This window comes from Oncorhynchus mykiss, chromosome 29 (genome assembly GCF_057628025.1).
Source record: "Oncorhynchus mykiss isolate SJ-2025 chromosome 29, ASM5762802v1, whole genome shotgun sequence".
NCBI classification, from domain to species: Eukaryota; Metazoa; Chordata; class Actinopteri; order Salmoniformes; family Salmonidae; genus Oncorhynchus; species Oncorhynchus mykiss.
The window spans coordinates 23,639,721-23,659,688 of record NC_143050.1 but is presented as its reverse complement, the minus strand read 5'-3'; the positions used below and the strand labels follow the sequence as shown (position 1 = coordinate 23,659,688).

The 19,968-nt window shown below is 41.8% G+C and overlaps 1 protein-coding gene across 1 annotated transcript; it reads left to right on the top strand.

Annotated features, from left to right (window-relative positions):
* The first annotated feature begins 6,220 nt into the window (after positions 1-6,220).
* LOC110509861 (stomatin) lies at positions 6,221-19,712 on the top strand. The gene is made up of 7 exons (XM_021591026.3): positions 6,221-6,584; positions 12,474-12,583; positions 12,930-13,002; positions 16,712-16,794; positions 16,877-17,080; positions 17,763-17,897; positions 18,498-19,712. The coding sequence occupies exons 1-7, from the start codon at positions 6,524-6,526 to the stop codon at positions 18,687-18,689; spliced, it is 858 nt and encodes a 285-aa protein (XP_021446701.1). The 5' UTR covers positions 6,221-6,523; the 3' UTR covers positions 18,690-19,712.
* Positions 19,713-19,968: the final 256 nt, after the last annotated feature.

Genomic DNA, 19,968 nt, shown 5'->3' with positions numbered 1-19,968 from the left:
TGGTCAGATGAAGCAGATGCTAAGCTACAGGACTGTTTTGCTAGTACAGACTGGAATATGTTCCAGGGTTCCTCCGATGGCATTTAGGAGTACACCACATCAGTCATTGGCTTCATCAATAAGTGCATCGATGATGTCATCCCCACAGTGACTGTACGTACATACCCCAACCAGAAGCTATGGACTACAGGCAAAATCTGCAGTGAGCTAAAGGCTAGAGCTGACAGCTGTTCTGGAAGACTGTGTGATCACGCTCTCCGCAGACGATGTGAGTAAGACCTTTAAACAGGTCAACATTCACAAGGCCGCAGGGCCAGACAGATTACCAGGACATGTACTGCGTGCATGCGCTGACCAACTGGCAAGTGTCTTCACTGACATTTTCAACCTCTCCCTGTCTGAGTCTGTAATACCAACATGTTTTAAGCAGACCACCATAGTGCCTGTGCACTAAAGAAACCTGCCTAAACTGCCGAAAATATCATACCCCTTTCCTGCAGTCAAATTACCAAATTGCCTCCATGGGGGGAATGTTATTAATATTTTTCATAATTTCATAATTAATCAACATTATTTTTTTTAACTGCCGAAAAAAACATGTTTCTATGTCAAATAGTTTTGTTATATTTCAGTCTTCTGTGATGTATGTAAAGTGTAATATTGGGATGGTTAAAGTGGGTGTTCCTCTCCCTGTTTTGGGGGTTTTATGTAGAACAACTGAGAAACTCAGTTCTATTCCAAAAATAATTCAAATTAAATTATGCTGACACCATCTAAAATATAATTTCCACCTCCAGAAATGAGCTAAATAACATATTGGTCAAATTAGTTAAAGTGATCTACAGCTGAAGTCGGAAGTTTACATACACTTAGGTTGGAGTCATTAAAACTCATTTTTCAACCACTCCACAAATTTCTTGTTAACAAACTATAGTTTTGGCAAGTTGGTTAGGACATCTACTTTATGCATGACACAAGTCATTTTTCCAACAATTGTTTACAGACAGATTATTTCACTTATAACTCACTGTATCACAATTCCAGTGGGTCTGAAGTTTACATACACGAAGTTGACTGTGCCTTTAACAGCTTGGAAAATTCCAGAAAACGATGTCATGGCTTTAGAAGTTTCTGATAGGCTAATTGACATCATTTGAGTCAATTGGAGGTGTACCTGTGGATGTATTTCAAGGCCTAACTTCAAACTCACTGCCTCTTTGCTTGACATCATGGGAAAATCAAAAGAAATCAGCCAAGACCTCAGAAAAAGAATGTAGGACTCCACATGTCTGGTTCATCCTTGGGAACAATTTACAAACACCTGAAGGTACCACATTCATCTGTACAAACAATAGTGCACAAGTATAAACACCATGGGACCACGCAGCCGTCATACCGCTCAGGAAGGAGAAGCATTCTGTCTCCTAGAGATTAACGTACTTTGGTGAGAAAAGTGCAAATCAATCCCAGAACAACAGCAAAGGACCTTGTGGAGATGCTGGAGGAAACAGGAGTATCTATATCCACAGTAAAATGAGTCCTATATCAACATAACCTGAAAGGCCGCTCAGCAAGGAGGAAACCACTGCTCCAAAACCGCCTTAAAAAAGCCAGACTACTGTTTGCAACTGCACATGGGGACAAAGATTGTACTTTTTGGAGAAATGTCCTCTGGTCTGATGAAACAAAAATAGAACTGTTTGGCCATAATGACCATCGTTATGTTTGGAGGAAAAAGGGGGAGGCTTGCAAGCCGAAGAACACCACCCCAACCGTGAAGCACCGGGGTGGCAGCATCATGTTGTGAGGGTGCTTTGGTGCAGGAGGGTCTGGTGCACTTCACAAAATAGATGGCATCAAGAAGATGGAAAATTATGTGGATATATTGAAGCAACATCTCAAGACATCAGTCAGGAAGTTAAAGCTTGGTCGCAAATGGGTCTTCCAAATGGACAATGACCCCAAGCATACTTCCAAAGTTGTGGCAAAATGGCTTAAGGACAACACAGTCAAGGTATTGGAGTGGCTATGACAAAGCCCTGACCTCAATTCTATAGAAAAATTGTGGGCAGAACTGAAAAAGTGTGTGTGAGCAAGGAGGCCTACAAACCTGACTCAGTTACACAAGCTCTGTCAGGAGGTGGGAAGCTTGTGGAAGGCTTGTGGAAGGCTACCCGCAATGTTTGACCCAAGTTAAACAATTTAAAGGCAATGCTACCAAATACTAATTGAGTGTATGCAAACTTCTGACCCAATGGGAATGTGATGAAAGAAATACAAACTGAAATAAATAATTCTCTCCTATTATTCTGACATTTCACAGTCTTAAAATAAAGTGATGATCCTAACTGACCTAAGACAGGGAATTTTTACTGGGCTTAAATGGCAGGAATGTAAAAAAAAACTGAGTTTATATGTATTTAAACACTTTTTAAACACTGAGGAGCATGTTGTGTTGTGTTTTTTTGCTATTTCCATTCTGTGCTCAGCGAGGCAGACACAGCAGCCATGCACGCACTGAGAGTGTGTGGAGCTGGGAACTCTCCCTTCTGTGTGGGGCAAAAACGTTCTAATTTGTCCAAGCGCAGAGCGTGGCCAAGTTCTCTGCACGTGAGAATACAACACGTTGCCAAGGTTTTCCCTGGAAAGCCGAGCTCACGTGAAAGGCCTAACCTGAGAAATATACTGAACAACAAAGTAAATGCAACATGCAACAATTTCAAATATTATACTGAGTTACAGTTCATGTAAGGAAATCAGTCAACTGAAATAAATACAAGAGTCCCTGATCTATGGATTTCACATGACTGGGCAAGAGTGCAGCCATGGGAGGGCCTGGGAGGGCATAGGCCCACCCACTTGGCAGCCAGACCCACGCACTGGGGAGCCAGGCCCAGCCAATCAGAATGAGTTTTTCCTCACAAAAGGTATTTATTACAGACAGAAATACTCCTCAGCTACCCCCACCACCCCTCAGACGATCATGCAGTTGAAGATGCCGACGTGGAGGTCTTGGGCTGCCGTGGTTATATGTGGTCTGCGGTTGTGAGGCCATTTGGACGTACTGCCAAATTCTCTAAAATGACGTTGGAGGCAGCTTATGGTAGAGAAATGAACATTAAATTCTCTGGCAACAGCTCTGGAGGACATTCCTGCAAGTCAGCATGCCAATTGCGCGCTCCCTAAAAAACCTGAGACATCTGGGGCATTGTGTTGCTTGACAAAACGGCACATTTTAAAGTGGACTTTTATTGTCCCCAGCACAAGGTGCACCTGTGTAATGATCATGCTGTTAAATCAGCTTCTTCATATGCCACACTTGTCAGGTGGATGGATTATGTTTGCAATGGAGAAATGCTCACTAACATGAATGTAAACTAATTTGTTCACAATATTTTAGAGAAATAAGCTTTTTGTGCTTATGGAAAATGTCTGGGATGTTTTTACTTTAGCTCATGAAACATGGGACCAACACGTTACATGTTGCGTTTACCTTTTTTTTACCCGTTTAGAAGAACAACAATGCGGTGGATACACAGCCTGCACAAATGCAAGCATGTAGGCCTATTTGTTTTTGATAATTCTGTTAATTATCAGTTAATCATTGCATTAATTCAGGCTTTCGTTCATTAGACCATACGCATTACGTATAAACTGTAAAACAGTGCGGCTGGTAGAAGTTTGAGTAGCTTACTAAACAAATGTGGCCTATATTTTTTTTGCCTATATTCAATTCAAGTAACTTGAATGCGCCTTGAGCAATATTTCTCTTGCATAGAACACACAACAACAAGCCAACTAGGTAAATATATAAACTATCCTACTATGTCTAGTTTTTCTGACATTACTCATGTTTAAGCCCATAACCATATGTGTGAGGTCTATACTTTTGTTTCAAAGTAGATTGGTTTAAGACTACCAAGAAACACCCTGATTTAGCCCACATCAGTAAAAGGCTAGTACCTTACTGTGATTGTTTTCAATTCAAATGGTCAAAAAGAAACAAAAATAGCTTCTAGTGGGGAGGGGAAAACTGAAAACTAGCTGCAATTGGCAGAGAGTTTTCAAATTATTTTTATTATTGCTCTATTAACTCATTTACCACCTGGTGATGTCACCAGGCAGGCAAAAACAATTCCCACCACTACAGGATGAAATTTCAGCCGGTCTTTTCAAACAGCTCTAACACTAAATTACTTTAGGAATTTCAAAGAATTATTCTAACCTCATAGTGGAAATATATACTCAGTGTCCAGTCTATTAGGTACACCCATCTAGTTCCGGGTCGGACCACACTGTGCCTCCAGAACCGCCTGAATTCTTCGGAGCAAGGAAATTGGTATCAAGGGACCTAATGTGTGCCAGGAAAACATTTCCAACACCATTACACCACTGCCACCAGCCTGTACTAATTACACCAGACAGGAGGGGGCCATGGACTCATGCTGCTTATGCCAAATCCTGAATCTGCCATCAGGATAATGGAACAGGAACCGGAACTCGTCAGACCAGGCAATTTATGCCAAATCCTGACTCTGCCATCAGGATAATGGAACAGGAACCGGAATTCGTCAGACCAGGCAATGTTTTTCCACTCCTCAATTGTCCAGTGTTTGTGATCACACTGGAGCCACATCTTGTTTTTAGTTGATAGGAGTGGAATCCGGTGTGGTCGTCTGCTGCAATAACCCATGTGTGATAAGGACAGACAAGCTGTGCGTTCCGAGATGCCGTTCTGCACACCACTGTTGTACTGTGCCATTATTTGCCTGTTTGTGGCACGCCTGTTAGCTTACACGATTCTTGCCATTCTCCTCGGCTTCTCATCAACGAGCTGTTTTCACACACAGGACTGCCGCTGACTGGATGTTTTTGGCTTGTCGCACCATTCTCGGTACACCCTAAATACTGTCATGTCTGAAAAGGCCAGGAGGCCGACCGTTTCTAAAGTACTGAAACCGGCGCGCCTGGCACAGACGATCATACCATACTCAAAGTCGCTTAGGTCACTCGTTTTGCCTGTTCTAATATTCAATCGAACAGCAACTGAATGCCTCATGCCTGTCTGCAAGCCACGGCCACGTGACTCACTGTCTGTGAGGTAGTGTACCTAATAAACTGGCCACTGATTGTATCTAAAACACAGAAACATCATGGTTTTGACTGCACTGGGCCTTTAAACCTTTTGGTTTTCAGGAGATCCAGGGCAAGAAGTAGAGGCCACGTTTTGTAGATTAAAGGTTTGTAAAATAGTGGTATAGTCTGCGGCCATTTAGTAAAATGACTGCCCCACGACTCCCAGGGGGGCAAATCTGTGGTGGCTCCATATCTAATTGTTTTCTTGCTACATAAATCTAGCTTTGTGACAAATTTGGTGTGTTTGTCTCAACAACAAAAAAAATCAGAACTGTTAATTAGTGCTACCGTTAGCAGCCATTTCAAATGATAGCTGCTACGGACGGCCCCAAGGGGCCAAATCTGTGGTGGCTCCATATCAAATTTTTCTTGCTATATAAATCTAGCTTTGTGACAAATTTGGTGTGTTTGTCTCAACAACAAAAAAATCCATCTGAACTGTTAAATAGTGCTACCGTTAGCAGCCATTTCAAATGATAGCCGCTACGGCCCCCAGGGGCCAAATCTGTGGTGGCTCCATATTTAAATATATTTTCAGGGTCCATAAATCAAGCTCTATGACAAATTTGGTCCCTTGACCTCAAAGCAGTCCTTCTGATTTGTAAAATATAATTACAGTCAGGGGCCATTTTTCCCCAAAATGGGGGATAGGCCAAATCTGGGGTGGCTCCATATCTAAATATTTTCAGGGCACATAAATCTACATCATTGCTAAATGTGGTGCTTTTATCAAAACGTTAATTTATCAGATACACCACCCCACTATTGGGATAAAGGCACATCCATAGAGATAGTTAGAGGATGCAACATCTTATCTGTCCCACCATGGCGTCTATGAGAGCATGGTTAGTGTCATTTTGGCCATCTCCATTTTGAAGTGGTCAATTTTCTTATTTTACTGAGTTGGCAAGCAAACTGAAAAGGTGCATACTGCCACCTGGACTGTGTTTTTTGAACAGGTAGAAAGCCAAGGTTGGCGATTTATGCCACCTGTAATTATGGAATGTTTGCTTACAAGTATAATTAATTGTCTGGTCCATCCTTGTGATCTGGGTGGAATTATGTGATACTTCCTTAACCTATAGGAAGTCCACCCAGTTGACTACTACAAAATGGTGAAAGTCCTCAATGCTGCTGCCCATGCTAAAACGTAAAACGAGCTTTCTGGCACTGGAGTCCTCCATATATCTCTATTTCATTGTAGTGGTTGACCTATTATACCCAGTAGGGGGTGACAAAGTGCATGAAAATTAAGAAAAAATATATTTAAGCGTCATCGGGAAATGTAGCCTACTATATTGTGACTCAAACACAAGCTGGTTTTCAGCAACAAACATACTAACCTGAAGCCACAGCTCTGAGATTAGTGACTGAACTGTATTTTACAATGGAAGAATACGGCAAAGAAACCCAGTCGAGAGAGAGTAAAAGACGGGAACGTCAAGCAGGTAATCCGGTTTATTTACTAAATCCGGCGGATATGTTTATATTTATAGACAAAATGGCCACATTTGCGTCTCTTTAGACAACACATGACCAAAGAAAGTAGTGGGACAGGGACACGCCCTACAAAACACGGCTGTGTCATGCAAGTCCAGCAACCCACGCATTTATGCCACAATGTAGCAGACTTGCTGATATAACGGTTACAGTTTGAGATTACAATTACATTGTTGCATTGAACACATTTTGCCTACAGTGTTGTGCAGAAGCTACGAGCTTCCAGTAGCTGTGCGTGGATAAAATCACCAGGGAAAAGTCAGAAAAAATAGCCATATTACAACCCGTGTTGTGATAATTTAGTTGTTTGCTCTAGAACCTGTTATTTCATATGCATTGCGACCGTGATTATATAGGCCTAAAGGCCGAGACAATAAGAAAACACAGTAGCAGAATAAATTCAACCACCCCTTTGTTGTATCACAAAACCGGAGTGCAACCTCTATCCGGTGAAGTCCACAAAGCAATTTGCATGTAAACAAACAATTAATTGACCAAGCAAGTTAATGTTTCCCGACATTTTCGGACCACTAAACAACTAGCCAATTGATTTAGAATCACGAGAGTTATGCAAGTCACAAAGAAAACAGGAGCTGCCTCCACTATTCCAGCACCATCATATCACATGTGCTTAGTCTAATTAATACATTGACAACTAAAAGATACCAAAAACAACTTAGTCCAATCAACGTAAGCTACATACAGTGGCGATTTTAGCATGTAAATCTTGGTAGGGCAAATTATTTACTTGCACTATAAATGGTGACAAACGGTGAACACAAACTGTTAGGGCCTACATAAAGTTGTCCCAACAGCAGTCCCAACACTTTACCACTGCCTCACCTGGCTAACAGCGGAGCCTTGTCTGGCAGCGATACAGTTCATTGAGCCTCAATTACTGCCTTTTTAAAAAACATAGCTGACTTGCTTGAACAAATGCGCTTTCTACTGACAATAAGCAGCATAAGGGGGAAGACAATACATTAGAGGCAATACGTAAAATGATCAAGACATTAATGAGCGAGCTAGGACGGTTTTAGTCGTGTAGTAAGCTGTTAGTAGCCCATGTGCCTCATCCTAATAATTTGGTATATTTTCCCCTCATAATTTCACCCACTGCTCTGACATGGTGGTGCACAGGCCTATAACCGGTTTTAGAGAAATGTAGGCCCCAGGAGTAGGGTTGATTTGAACAATGTAAACTTACAACGGCAGTCAAGCACCCAATCTAACTGTCCAACTTGCTAGCTACTTACAGACACAAATGAGAGACACCACACTCTGACCATTTTACTCGCTCTAGCAGAGCTGGTTAGGCAGTTTTCATGTTATCCAGAGCGTTGCTGCTGGCAACAATTTAATTACGTTTTTTTGCCGACGTTTACTGAAGCCGGCCATATTCAACGGGTGTTGAGCGTTCTTAAATGTATAAGTTATTCTGTGCTCTGGTAGAGTGCTCTGAAATCGGAGTAGATAGCCAGAGCAAATTTTTACGAAGGCACCCGAATGTCCATTGAGAACGAACAACAACTATACCACTTAGTTAAGAATGACAGGAATAATCAGGTCAATAAACGTTGGGTAGTTAGGTTATAGTTAATATACTGGCAAGTTTGATGTATTAGTAGCCAATTAACGTTAGGTAGCTAGCTAACATACTGCTGTAATGACATGCTATGTGGTTCATAAGGATAGCGTAGCAAAAAAATTGTCAGCCAACATAACGTGTAAGGTAACTTATTTGAAAAGTCATTACTTTATTATATTGATCAACATTTTAATATTTGTCATAATTAGTTTAAGCAATGAATTTCAATCCGCTCTCGTTGGACTTCGGCTGCATATTTTCTGCCATTTTCTTCAAACCCGAAAACGATGTGAATCCACCCCCATTTTCCAAAGAATTGCATTATGGGCCCTAAAAGCACTGAAGGTGTCCGCTGTTTGTATACTTCGTATTTTGGCAAATGTAGTTCATTTTTTTATTTTTTGCTCGGCCCCACCTGCTGTGAATGACGGGTCGCCACTGGTTAAATATGATGTGGCTGTCCATGGTTCTGATCTATTTGTGTGTTTCTGGAAGTAGAAAAACATGTTGACTCGCCCTACTTGTAGAGAAATGCCAATGCCACCCTTCTCTCTTTCATGTTGACAAAATGGTCTGTCACTCTGTCATGAAGTACACAATTTATTTGTTGTTGTCCTACGCTACCTGGTTAAAATTCTTGCTCACTAGCCTAACTTCCTTGCATGGGCAACGTTAGTTAGTTAACATTAGCCTTCTACATCTAGCTACATATTGAACTTCCATCCCCTCAGGCCAGGGGAACAGTGTATGAACGAATGGTTGGATCAGTTGCCATTATAATCATTGACCAGTACGGAGAACTAGTTAAAACCAGAAGTACAAATCCCTATCTCCATCCATGGCTAGTTTATGAAAGGGCAATTTTAGCTAGCTAGCCTCCAGGAGGACAAAAACACAGCGAGATGTAACAATTCAAGTTGTTTCTGTCATTTACGTATGCTCTCAATGCGATTTGATAGGAGTGACGCCAAATTCAAACTGGCTTCCCTTGACACTTTTTGTTAGTGCGCCAGGACCATTCACAGTTGAGCTCACTCATTTTAGCTCGAAAGCCATATTATATATATATTTTTAATCAAGGAAGGCCAAATGCTCGCTGGCTTTCCTTGCATTCAATGTTACGGGCGGCAAAGACGTCATACTCTTTAGGACTAGACATTAGCAGACAGAGACAGAGGGGCGCTGTTTCACTCACTTGGTAGCTTTCTCCAGTGATAATACTGTACATTCAGCCTCGTGCAAATTGAAGAAAAAGTATGAAACACAGAGATACGAAAGATACATTATTTTCTGTATTCTTTTTTTCTTGGTCATTTTTTTTGGGGGGAAGCCTGGCATCCATGAATACACGCCACTGCCAGCCTCAGACCGTAATTAGGATCTTAACGGGCTCTATCTAATGCCACGTTAAACAACTGTGAACTCGTAACTCTCCGACTTCAGTGCGTTCAAAACAACTGGTAAATCTGAGAAAAACTATCTCTGACTGGGAAAAAACGATTTGAACAGTCATCCAACTCGGAATTCCAACTCGGGAACTCGGGCCTCTTTCTAGAGCTCCGACGTTCCGACCTGAAGATCACTGACGTCATGATTTCACCTCGTATTTTTCCAAGTACTCAGTTGTTTTGAACGGGGCATTATTGCAAATTCTGAATTAGTAAACATTTCTAAAAACATCATTCCACTTTGACATTATGGGGTATTGTGTGTAGGCCAGTGACAAAAGAAATCTACATTTAATAAAACAATTATTCAGGCTGTAACACAGCAACATTTAGAAAAAGTCAAGGGGTGTGAATGATTTCTAAAGGCAATGCGGATTGTTACATTTGCAGACTAATGTCAGTTACATGCTGACCAAACTGGACGCGCGCATGCGCATGTTGATTTTGTACCCCCACACCAGACACGATCAGGGCACGCAGGTTGAAATATCAGACACGATCAGGGCACGCAGGTTGAAATATCAAAACAAACTCTGAACCAATTATATTAATTTGGGGTTAGGTCGAAAAGCATTAAACATTTCTGGCAATTTAGCTAGCTAGCTTGCTGTTGCTAGCTAATTTGTCCTTGGATATAAACATAGGGTTGTTATTTGACCTGAAATGCACAAGGTTCCTTTACTGCAACAATTATTAATCCACAGATAAAACGGTAAACCGAATTCCTTTCTCGTCATCTCTCCTCCTTCCTCAGCCTTCTTTTTTACTTCTTTGGACTTTATATGGTGGTTGGCAACCAACTTTACGGTGCATTACTACAACCGACTGGAGTGTGGATGTCAGTTCATCTTTCAATCCCCCATGTGGGTATATGCTCCTAAACACCAATGAGGAGATGGCACGTGGGTATATGCTCTTAAAAACCAATGAGGAGATGGGATAGGCCAGACTTGCAGTGTGTTGAGGGTCACAAATAGAACCTATTTCTATTTTAGCGCCTGGCCACGCAGACGTTCGCTGAGGCGCAGTGATTGAATAACATGTACCGCACGCGATGCGAGCATGTTAGGCTACTATTCCTAATGTGAATAGATTGCATAGTCATCATTTTGGCTAATAATATATCTCAATCACTGTTAGCAAAATAGACAGTTCTGAACAATGCATGCCTGAGCACGTTTCTTCTCATTTCGTTGCATAGGAATAATGTAGCCTTTTTTATAAACACATTTCATGCAATTCTACTAAACTTTATATGACTGGAGACATAAGCATAAGCCTATTTTAGTAGCCTACTCTCCTACTCACAAATTAGTAGCCTACTCTGCTGACACTGACCAACAGATCAACCATCTAATCTAGGTCTACGAAAAGGGGAGAAGCAAATTGTACAGTATGACATCCATCTAGCCTGGAGGAGGAAATGATTGTCCCCAAAAACACGTTCCAGTGGTAGTGATCCAATGATTAAGAAAGTGAATATGGGCACACTCACTGGAGATATGGCCAATGCTCTCCACTGGTGCCAATAAGATAGATAGGCTACTGTTCACTCAATTGGGAGTTGAGGCAGTTTAGTCTATTTCTTCTCTTTTCAGAAAAAGCCATTTGCTTTCTAAACTGTTTTTCCTACGATTGTATTTTTAAATATTTAACTGCTTTTCACTGACCGCTGCAACTCAACAAACAATGTGGCTGACCGGCAAAGTAAACTGTCTGGTACTCTCTTGAGAGAATGGCGGGCAGGCTGGCAGCTTCTCTCAGAGAGATGCTCCACATGGTCCTAAAGCCAGCCAATCAATTGATGCTAAATTGCCATTGCATTTTAATTGGGTTTGGAATGATTTTAGTCTACTTTTTTGTAGCCTACTTTTGCATTTTTGGTCTTGAGCTTAGGTAGGGCGACATCCCTGCTAGGTAGTAGTATAGTAAGGTTATTTGCCAGATAAAATCCATAACTTAGTTTAGTGTCAGTTAGTATTAGTAACTATTAGCCCTAGAATGCACCAGAATAGTTTTGCTAACTGGGCTATTATATGAGTGTATCCCCCTCATTAAAGGCTTGCAATGTTACTGTTGTGAATGCTTTGTATGACATTTCTCTGTAGGCTCAAGAAGTTTGCTTACTGATTGTGATTCCTTGAAGGGATAGATGCTTGTTAGATATGTAGCCTGTAGGTTTAATTCAATTAGTAAAACTTTAGGGGTTTGCATTTGCCAAATTTTATTTGGGTGGTTCAGGTTGTTAATCTAGGGAAAGGTTAGTGTTACCTGGATGGGATGCTTCCGCTGGTTGCTGACATGAGACACATGCACACTGTTTCTGGGTATTACCGGTAGTTATAAAACAAATTTCAGCCTAATTGTTTGTAGCCTATGTATCTGATTCACAATTTAGGTTATTAAGGTTGCGTTTACACAGGCAGCCCAATTCTGATATTTTTTACATAATTGGTCTTTTGACCAATCACATCATGTCTTACCATATCAGATCTTTTTCAGAGCTGATCTGGTTGGACAAAGACCAATTAGTGGGAAAAATATCAGAATTGCCTGTCACAAAAAGAAGATTGGGTTAAATGTGGAAGACACATTTCAGTTGAAGGCATTCAGTTGTACAACTGACTAGGTATCCCCCTTTCCCTTTCACTTGGCAATTCACAGAAGAATCCAAATGAAAAATAAAGAGTAAAGAAGTTACCAGAAATGCATGATGTTGTAATGGCTGGGATGTGAAAAGGTTTATTTTCTGTCTTCGGTTGTATTTTACTTTGTTTGTATGTTTTTGTATTGTCTTTCAGCCTTGGAGAGCTCAGATACTGACAATGGCCTATGTGGTTGGATCATAGTCGGCTTATCCATCCTTCTGATGCTTGCAACTCTGCCTCTCTCCATATGGATGTGTATTAAGGTACAGTTATTACCTATACATCCACACAAGATAGATGATGCGTGAACTGAGAACTAGTTAGTGGTGTCATTCTATTTATTCTATGAGTTGATCACTTACCAGTATGCCTTTATTCCCAGTGAAATTGGCTTTCTCTCCTCTTAATGCTACACCAGCTGCCAGAGTTGTATTGTTAGATATATATACTCACTTTAAAGTTTAAAAAAGGGGGTGGGTGGGGGGGGGGGGGATTGTTGATACCCAATCAGTGATATTTCAATATTGACTGATCAGTGAAGGTAGAGTGAGAAATGTCAAATGAGGGCCAGGGGACAACTAATTAAGCCACTGTTTCTTTCTCTCCCAGATTGTGAAGGAGTATGAGAGGGCCATCATCTTTCGCCTGGGGCGGATCGTACGAGGAGGAGCCAAAGGGCCAGGTAATAGATACACTTCCCATCACCACCATCACATGCACTGCCCCTGGAGAAAGTTTCACTGTACATATTTGCTATGATTCTCTCAAGGTCCCATACTTACTTTACCAAAACCCTTGATTAAACATATTATGATCACAGACCGTATGAGATGGATTTAAATTGCAATAAAAAGTATGTGGGCCTGTCTTAAAACCACCTTAACTGTGAAAATATGTTAGGAGAGAGTCAAGCCTCTTTTCAGTGTTAATGTGGTTAGGGGTACATCTGCTTTGACCTATTTGTTTTACATTGTAGTGGGCTGCTGCACTACTACTTCCATTGGACCATTGTGCAGGGGTGCACTGCAACGGGTCAGTTCTGCACATCCTGTGTCCTAGTTTAACCTCTCCTGTCCTGTAGTAACTTATGTGTTAACATAATTCCCGAATGTACACAGAATTCCAGGGTTCACACATGCTTTCAGCAAGCACACTTTCTTTGTTTGTGTGGTAAGATGTTTGCCTTGGTTAAACTGTAAAAGATGTCAGGTGTATCTGGTATGATAAACTGAATATGCAAATATGTTCCCTGCAAATCTTCATAGAATACTTTAGCAGAACTTTTAAAGAGGTCATTATTCAACAAATACGGTCACTACAGAATCTGGCAATAATTGCAATCAATTAACTAATGCTCTTAAGAGGCTTAAACTAAAGATCTTGTCTGAATTAAAGTGATCTGAGAGCTTTACTGCTATCCTGTCTACAGATTGACATCTTGATGAGCAGCAGTGGGCCTAGTCATGGTGCTGGATTGGTAGTGAAGAATAAACACCCACATCCCTCTTCAGTCCTCTGCTCTCTCTCATCTTTCTTTTGTATTTTTTGTTTGTGTGTTGTCCTTCGCCCTGATGATATTACCCTTTGATTGATGCTAACCCTATCCCTATTTGACATGCGTTGCCATGATGTTGTAATGGGTATTTGCAATGGGTTCTCTTTCCTAATTTCTGTAACTGATGTGCTGAGCAGAGGGCATGCCTCTCCTCTCTCTTTGTAGTTGGAGTGGAAGAGTGATGCTGAGGGTTTTGTTGACAGTTTTCCCTCAGTATATAGTGTCGTTCTTAAGATGGCTGATTAATTAGCTGTATTTACACTAGTGTGAGATTTTGTGGTGGTCCGGGAGTATGTTGGAAAATTGCTGCAGGGACTTGCTTCCATTCAGCCACAAGAGCATTAGTGAGATTGGGCACTGATGTTGGGCGATTAGGCCTGGCTTGCAGTCGGCGTTCCAATTCATTCCAAAGGTGTTCAAAGGGGGTTGAGGTCAGGGCTCTGTGCAGGCCAGTCAAGTTCTTCCACACCGATCTCGACAAATAATTTCTGTACGGACCTCGCTTTGTGCATGGGGCCACAAAGGAAATTTCAATGGAACATTGTCATGCTGAAACAGGAAAGGGCCTTCCCCAAACTGTTGACACAGAGTTGGAAGCACAGAATCATCTAGAATGTCCTTGTATGCTGTAGCGTTAAGATTTCTCTTCACTGGAACTAAGGGGCCTAGCTCGAACCATGAAAAACAGTCCCAGAACATTATTCCTCCTCCACCAAACTTTACAATTGGCATGTTGTTCTTAGGCTTGTGTACGGCTGCTCGGCCATAGAAATCCATTTCATGGAGCAGTTTGGAACTCGGTAGTGAGTGTAGCAACAGAGGACAGATGCTTTTTACGCGGTTCGGCACTCAGTGGTCCCGTTCTGTGAGCTTGTGTGGCCTACCACTTCGCGGCTGAGACGTTGTTGCTCCAAGACGTTTCCACATCGCAATAACAGCACTTACAGTTGACTGGGGCAGCTACTGCCAATGTTTGTCTATGGAGATTGCATGGCAGTGTGCTCAATTTTATACACCTGTCAGTAACGGGTGTGGCTGAAATAGCCAAATTCATTCATTTGAAGGGGTGTCCACATACTTGTGGCTATTTAGTGTACTTGAGTCAAGGGGCATTTCAATATAACCTTTTCTAATTTTGTATGACTTTCTATCAACTCTGTCCAGGACAAAGCATACATGAAAATGCCTACAAATATGCAGGCCTCATTTATTTTCAAAGACACAACTGGAATATCAGACTTCAAATAAGTAGTTGCACCGTCAAAACTGGGTCAAGTTTGTCGGCAAGAATGCTGACCGGATTTAAATGATTGCCTGAACAAATTATTAGAGGGCCTACACATTTCAGTAAAGACATTGAACACTGAAAACATTTGCGGGGACCAGAATGAGGTTCTCTCTCCTCACTAAATGTATTTATTTATTTGTTTTACCTTTATTTAACTAAGGCAAGTCAGTTAAGAACAAATTATTATTTTCAATGTCGGCCTAGGAACAGTGGGTTAACTGCCTTGTTCAGGGGCAGAACGACAGATTTTTACCTTGTCAGGTCGAGGATTCGATCTTGCAACCTTTAGGTTGTTTTAAATGGTTCCTTCTGTGAGGAATTGCCATCTTCAGAGAATGTTTTTAACTTATTTGTAGATAATTGTTGTCTATAACAAAAAAAAGTAATAGTAACAGTATGCAGAGCCAAATTAACCAAATATTCTTCACTTTTACTGACTGGGTAAGTAGAAAAGGGCTTAACTGCCAAAATCGCGCACTATCCCTTTAACAATGTGGAAGATATGCTATTACTACACAAACCTCCAACCTCCAGTGATTTCAGGTGACATGGCATTACTTGTGCAGGGGTGGTACTAATGTAACTGTAAAGTGGCCACAGTAGTGTATCTAATCTACCATAGCCATGCTATGGACCTCAAACTCTCAAGTCTGTTTTATGTTTGTGGGAAGCCTTCTGTTATGCTCTCCATGGATGAAACATGATCTCACGGGATTCCGGAACAGCCACATGATAGCAGCCTGGGGTAATAATAGACCCTCTCCATCTATCACGGAGGGACCTTCACGTTCCTCATCTGCCCTAAGAGCCCAGGCATAAACACCAACGTTTAGTTTAGTATTTGGTTTCCCCAAGTAAACTCTACTCATCTCCACGCTCTCTCCCTCGCCCTCCGCAGCAAGCCTTGTCCAACTGACGGATAAGATATTTTAACAGGATCAGCTGTTATAGGTCAGACTATAGGCTAGTCAGTAGTCATTACTTTTTATGCCAGATCTTTCCCTGATGCTTTATGCATTGGTCTTGCTCTGCATTAGCCTTAACCAAGTTGTTGCCATTTTTAGGGTGGGAATCTTCCATCATATCCCATGATGCTTTTCATAGCAAATTTAGAGCATACTCCTACATTGCAGTATTACCAGGGCCAGCTGGCACTGGGCTAAAGTCCCAGCTAGGAAAAATGATTATAGAAGGAAGGAGAAGGAAATGTATACACAAGTGAAGTTTTAAATGCCTCTGTTAAGACTCTTTCTTACACACCATCATGCCCAGCACTCTGTGTTTGTACTGTGCTATATTGTACCATGCTGAACCTGAGTGTGTGCAAACAAATAGCAAATGTATATAGTCATGACCAACAGCAGTCGTGTGACTAATGGAACTCAGGCTTGAATGTAGTCTTATGCCAGACATTTACTCAATTCTACTGTACTGTATGTTAAATGATTTATGTTACCCTTACTGACAATGACATTTTCTCAGCTTTTGTGATATTGAGTAGCTTTAAACTTTGCTGTTAAATTTGTGTGTGTGTGTCACACCCCACAGGCCTGTTCTTCATCCTGCCCTGCACAGATAGCTTCATCAATGTGGACATGCGCACCATCACCTTCGACATCCCCCCACAAGAGGTGAGGCCCCCCCGTACTACCATGATTAGCCTATCATGTAATACATAGTTGTCAGTGTAACTGAATGTTCCCCCCTCATCAGGTTCTGACAAAGGACTCAGTGACGGTCAGTGTCGATGGTGTGGTATACTACCGTGTTCAGAATGCCACCCTGGCTGTGGCCAACATCACCAACGCTGACGCTGCCACCCGCCTCCTGGCACAAACCACCCTGAGAAACGTCCTGGGAACCAAGAACCTGGCTGAGATCCTATCTGACCGTAATGAGATCGCCCACAGCATGCAGGTACTGAACCACATCGACCACTAATGACTCTGTACTGACCATATACTGACATGCACAACTCCACATCATGCATGTACTAGAGGACTGTGTAGATTATAGTTATTCATTTAGTGTTGAACAGCAAGCCATAATTGCCATAATACAGGAGAAGATATTGCGAGAGTTCACTGAATGGCTCTGTTTTTAGAATGTACACTGTAATGGGTAAGGTTAGGATTGGAGAAAACTCATTCATTGATCTTCCGGTTATGGCCTTTCTCATTGTTTTTAACCTGGTCTCTCAAGACATTTCATCCTCCAGACTTACTGCTGCAGTAACATTTGGATCTCTATCAGTTTAATATAAAGATGTATTGTTTTCACAGATACTGGATAGGTGCAGTGAAATGTGTTGTTTTACAGGGACAGCCGTAGAAGTACGGAGCCGCTGGTTCAAATTAGAGTTAAGTGCCTTGCTCAAGGGCACATCGACAGATTTTTCACATTGTTGGCTCGGGTATCCGAACTAGCGACCTTTCGGTTACTGACCCAATGCTCTAACCCCTACAGTACCTGTATGTCAGATTCACATGTCATCTAGTCTTCAAAGAGATGCTAAGTAAGGGGTGTTCTGGGCCTATTATGACCTGAGTTTACCTATTGGATGTGGAGCTGAATGTTTTACCACCTGTGTTGTTCCCAGTCCACCCTGGATGATGCTACAGATGACTGGGGTATCAAGGTGGAGCGGGTGGAGATAAAGGACGTCAAACTGCCTCAGCAGCTCCAGAGGGCCATGGCAGCAGAGGCCGAGGCTAGCCGCGAGGCCAGGGCTAAGGTACAGCACTGACACATACAGACCAGGGTAACACACACGCTGGAACATACATGCATTTAGTCTATTTTTGAGGTTAATCCTTTTCCTCTGAGTGAAAATTCCAGTTGTCTTCTTAGTTGTGTTATTTCTTGGCTTGATTTACTCTCAAAATATATCATTCAGATGAAAATGTTTTTGTGTAGGGTCAAGATGTCATCTGCCTTGTTCCTTTGCAACCAGTGGTCTTGCCGTAAAAACTCTTCCATTAAGCTAGAATAGATAGTGAGAGCAAAGCAGGCCACAAGCAGGGGAACCTCTAACCGAGTCTCCTCCCATCGGTCATTACACTGATTGGATACCATCTTCACATGTTGAATCTGCTGGTTAAAGATGAGGTCTCTGGGATTGATTTATTTTATTTATTTAATCATCCACTCTCTCTATGGTTTCTCTCTATATACTCACATTCACTTGTTCTGTGCATACTGTGGAATTCTATCTCTCTCTCGCTATCATCTCTCTTCATGAATTAATGGTCCCTATTTTCCCTCCATCTCTCCCTTTCTCTCTGTATCTGTCCTCCTCCTCCCTGCCTGCTGTCCCCTGGGCCCTTGTGTGTAGGTGATCGCAGCGGAGGGGGAGGTGAACGCATCACGGGCTCTGAAGGAGGCCTCCCTGGTAATCGCTGAGTCTCCGTCTGGCCTACAGCTGCGCTACCTGCAGACGCTCAACACCATTGCTGCCGAGAAGAACTCCACCATCATCTTCCCTCTGCCAATGGACATGATGCAGGCCTTCATGAAGAGAGACTGAGGAGAGCCTGATGGGTGCTTTGTAATTGCTGTTACACACACATTCAAGAAACAAACGTTCACACATATATCATAGTGTGTTGCTTTGCGAATCTGCTGTAGAAATGTAGTGGCTGTGATTGAGTGAACCATTTCCCTTGTGCCAAATGTTCTTAGGTCAATGCCAGCTGGTGCAGATGAGGATAGTTAGAGAGCTTGCCTAAGCTTATGCGTCAAAGAACTTAATGTCACCATTTTATGTGTGTGTTAACGCAATTAAAGTGAACAGAGAAACAGGGTTTGAACAAAACCAAAGGAAACTGAGTCACCAGCTCTACTGAGGTGTGGTGTTTCCTGCACTGCTACGAGGCTGAGACCAGGATGTACTAGGGACCCTGTTTGTCTGTCTCTATGGGCAGAAACCTCTTTACTATGGCCATGTTAAACCTCTCAAGCCTTAAGTCATTGCTATGGGGTCAGTGTACTCATTTCATGTCGTTTCTATGCATATCTGGATGGAAATTGGAAATGGATTTTAATATTTTCAAATAGCAGTATTTTATAACCACACTCATGAGTGTGAAAGAAGCTACATGTAATTTGTATGGGATTTGGAAATTGGTCCTGCATTTTCTGATAGCATACTCATGTATTGCTATATTTCAAAAATATCATCTTTGGAGAGTCCTGATCAGTGTTTGTATTGGCACAGAGTTTAGTGATCGGTTCCATCCAGATCAAAGATGTCTTTGAATCAGAAAAGCACTGTGATCAGATGCTGTTACAGATCCTATACAGTATAAATTACTTTACTGTATAAAACCTGGTATGTGTTTTATGTTTACTCTGATGTTTGTGTAAAGGACATTGTTCCCTTATTATGTATGTTACTAAACTGCTCTGTTGTAGCCTATTTTCATCATATTGAAATGATTTCTTATCAAGTTAGGGCTGGCCGATATATTTGAGTTTGTGTTTTAGCACGATGTGGAAAATGCCTGTATCGCAATAATCGAGGTTCTGTTTAAACGTAACGTTTTACAAATGCAGCATCTCACTGTCTCTTCTGTCAGCCCAATGTCGATTCATCTCACTGTCTCTTCTGTCAGCCCAATGTCAAATCATCTCACTGTCTCTTCTGTCAGCCCAATGTCGAATCATCTCACTGTCTCTTCTGTCAGCCCAATGTCGAATCATCTCACTGTCTCTTCTGTCAGCCCAATGTCGAATCATCTCACTGTCTCTTCTGTCAACCCAATGTCGAATCATCTCACTGTCTCTTCTGTCAACCCAATGTCGAT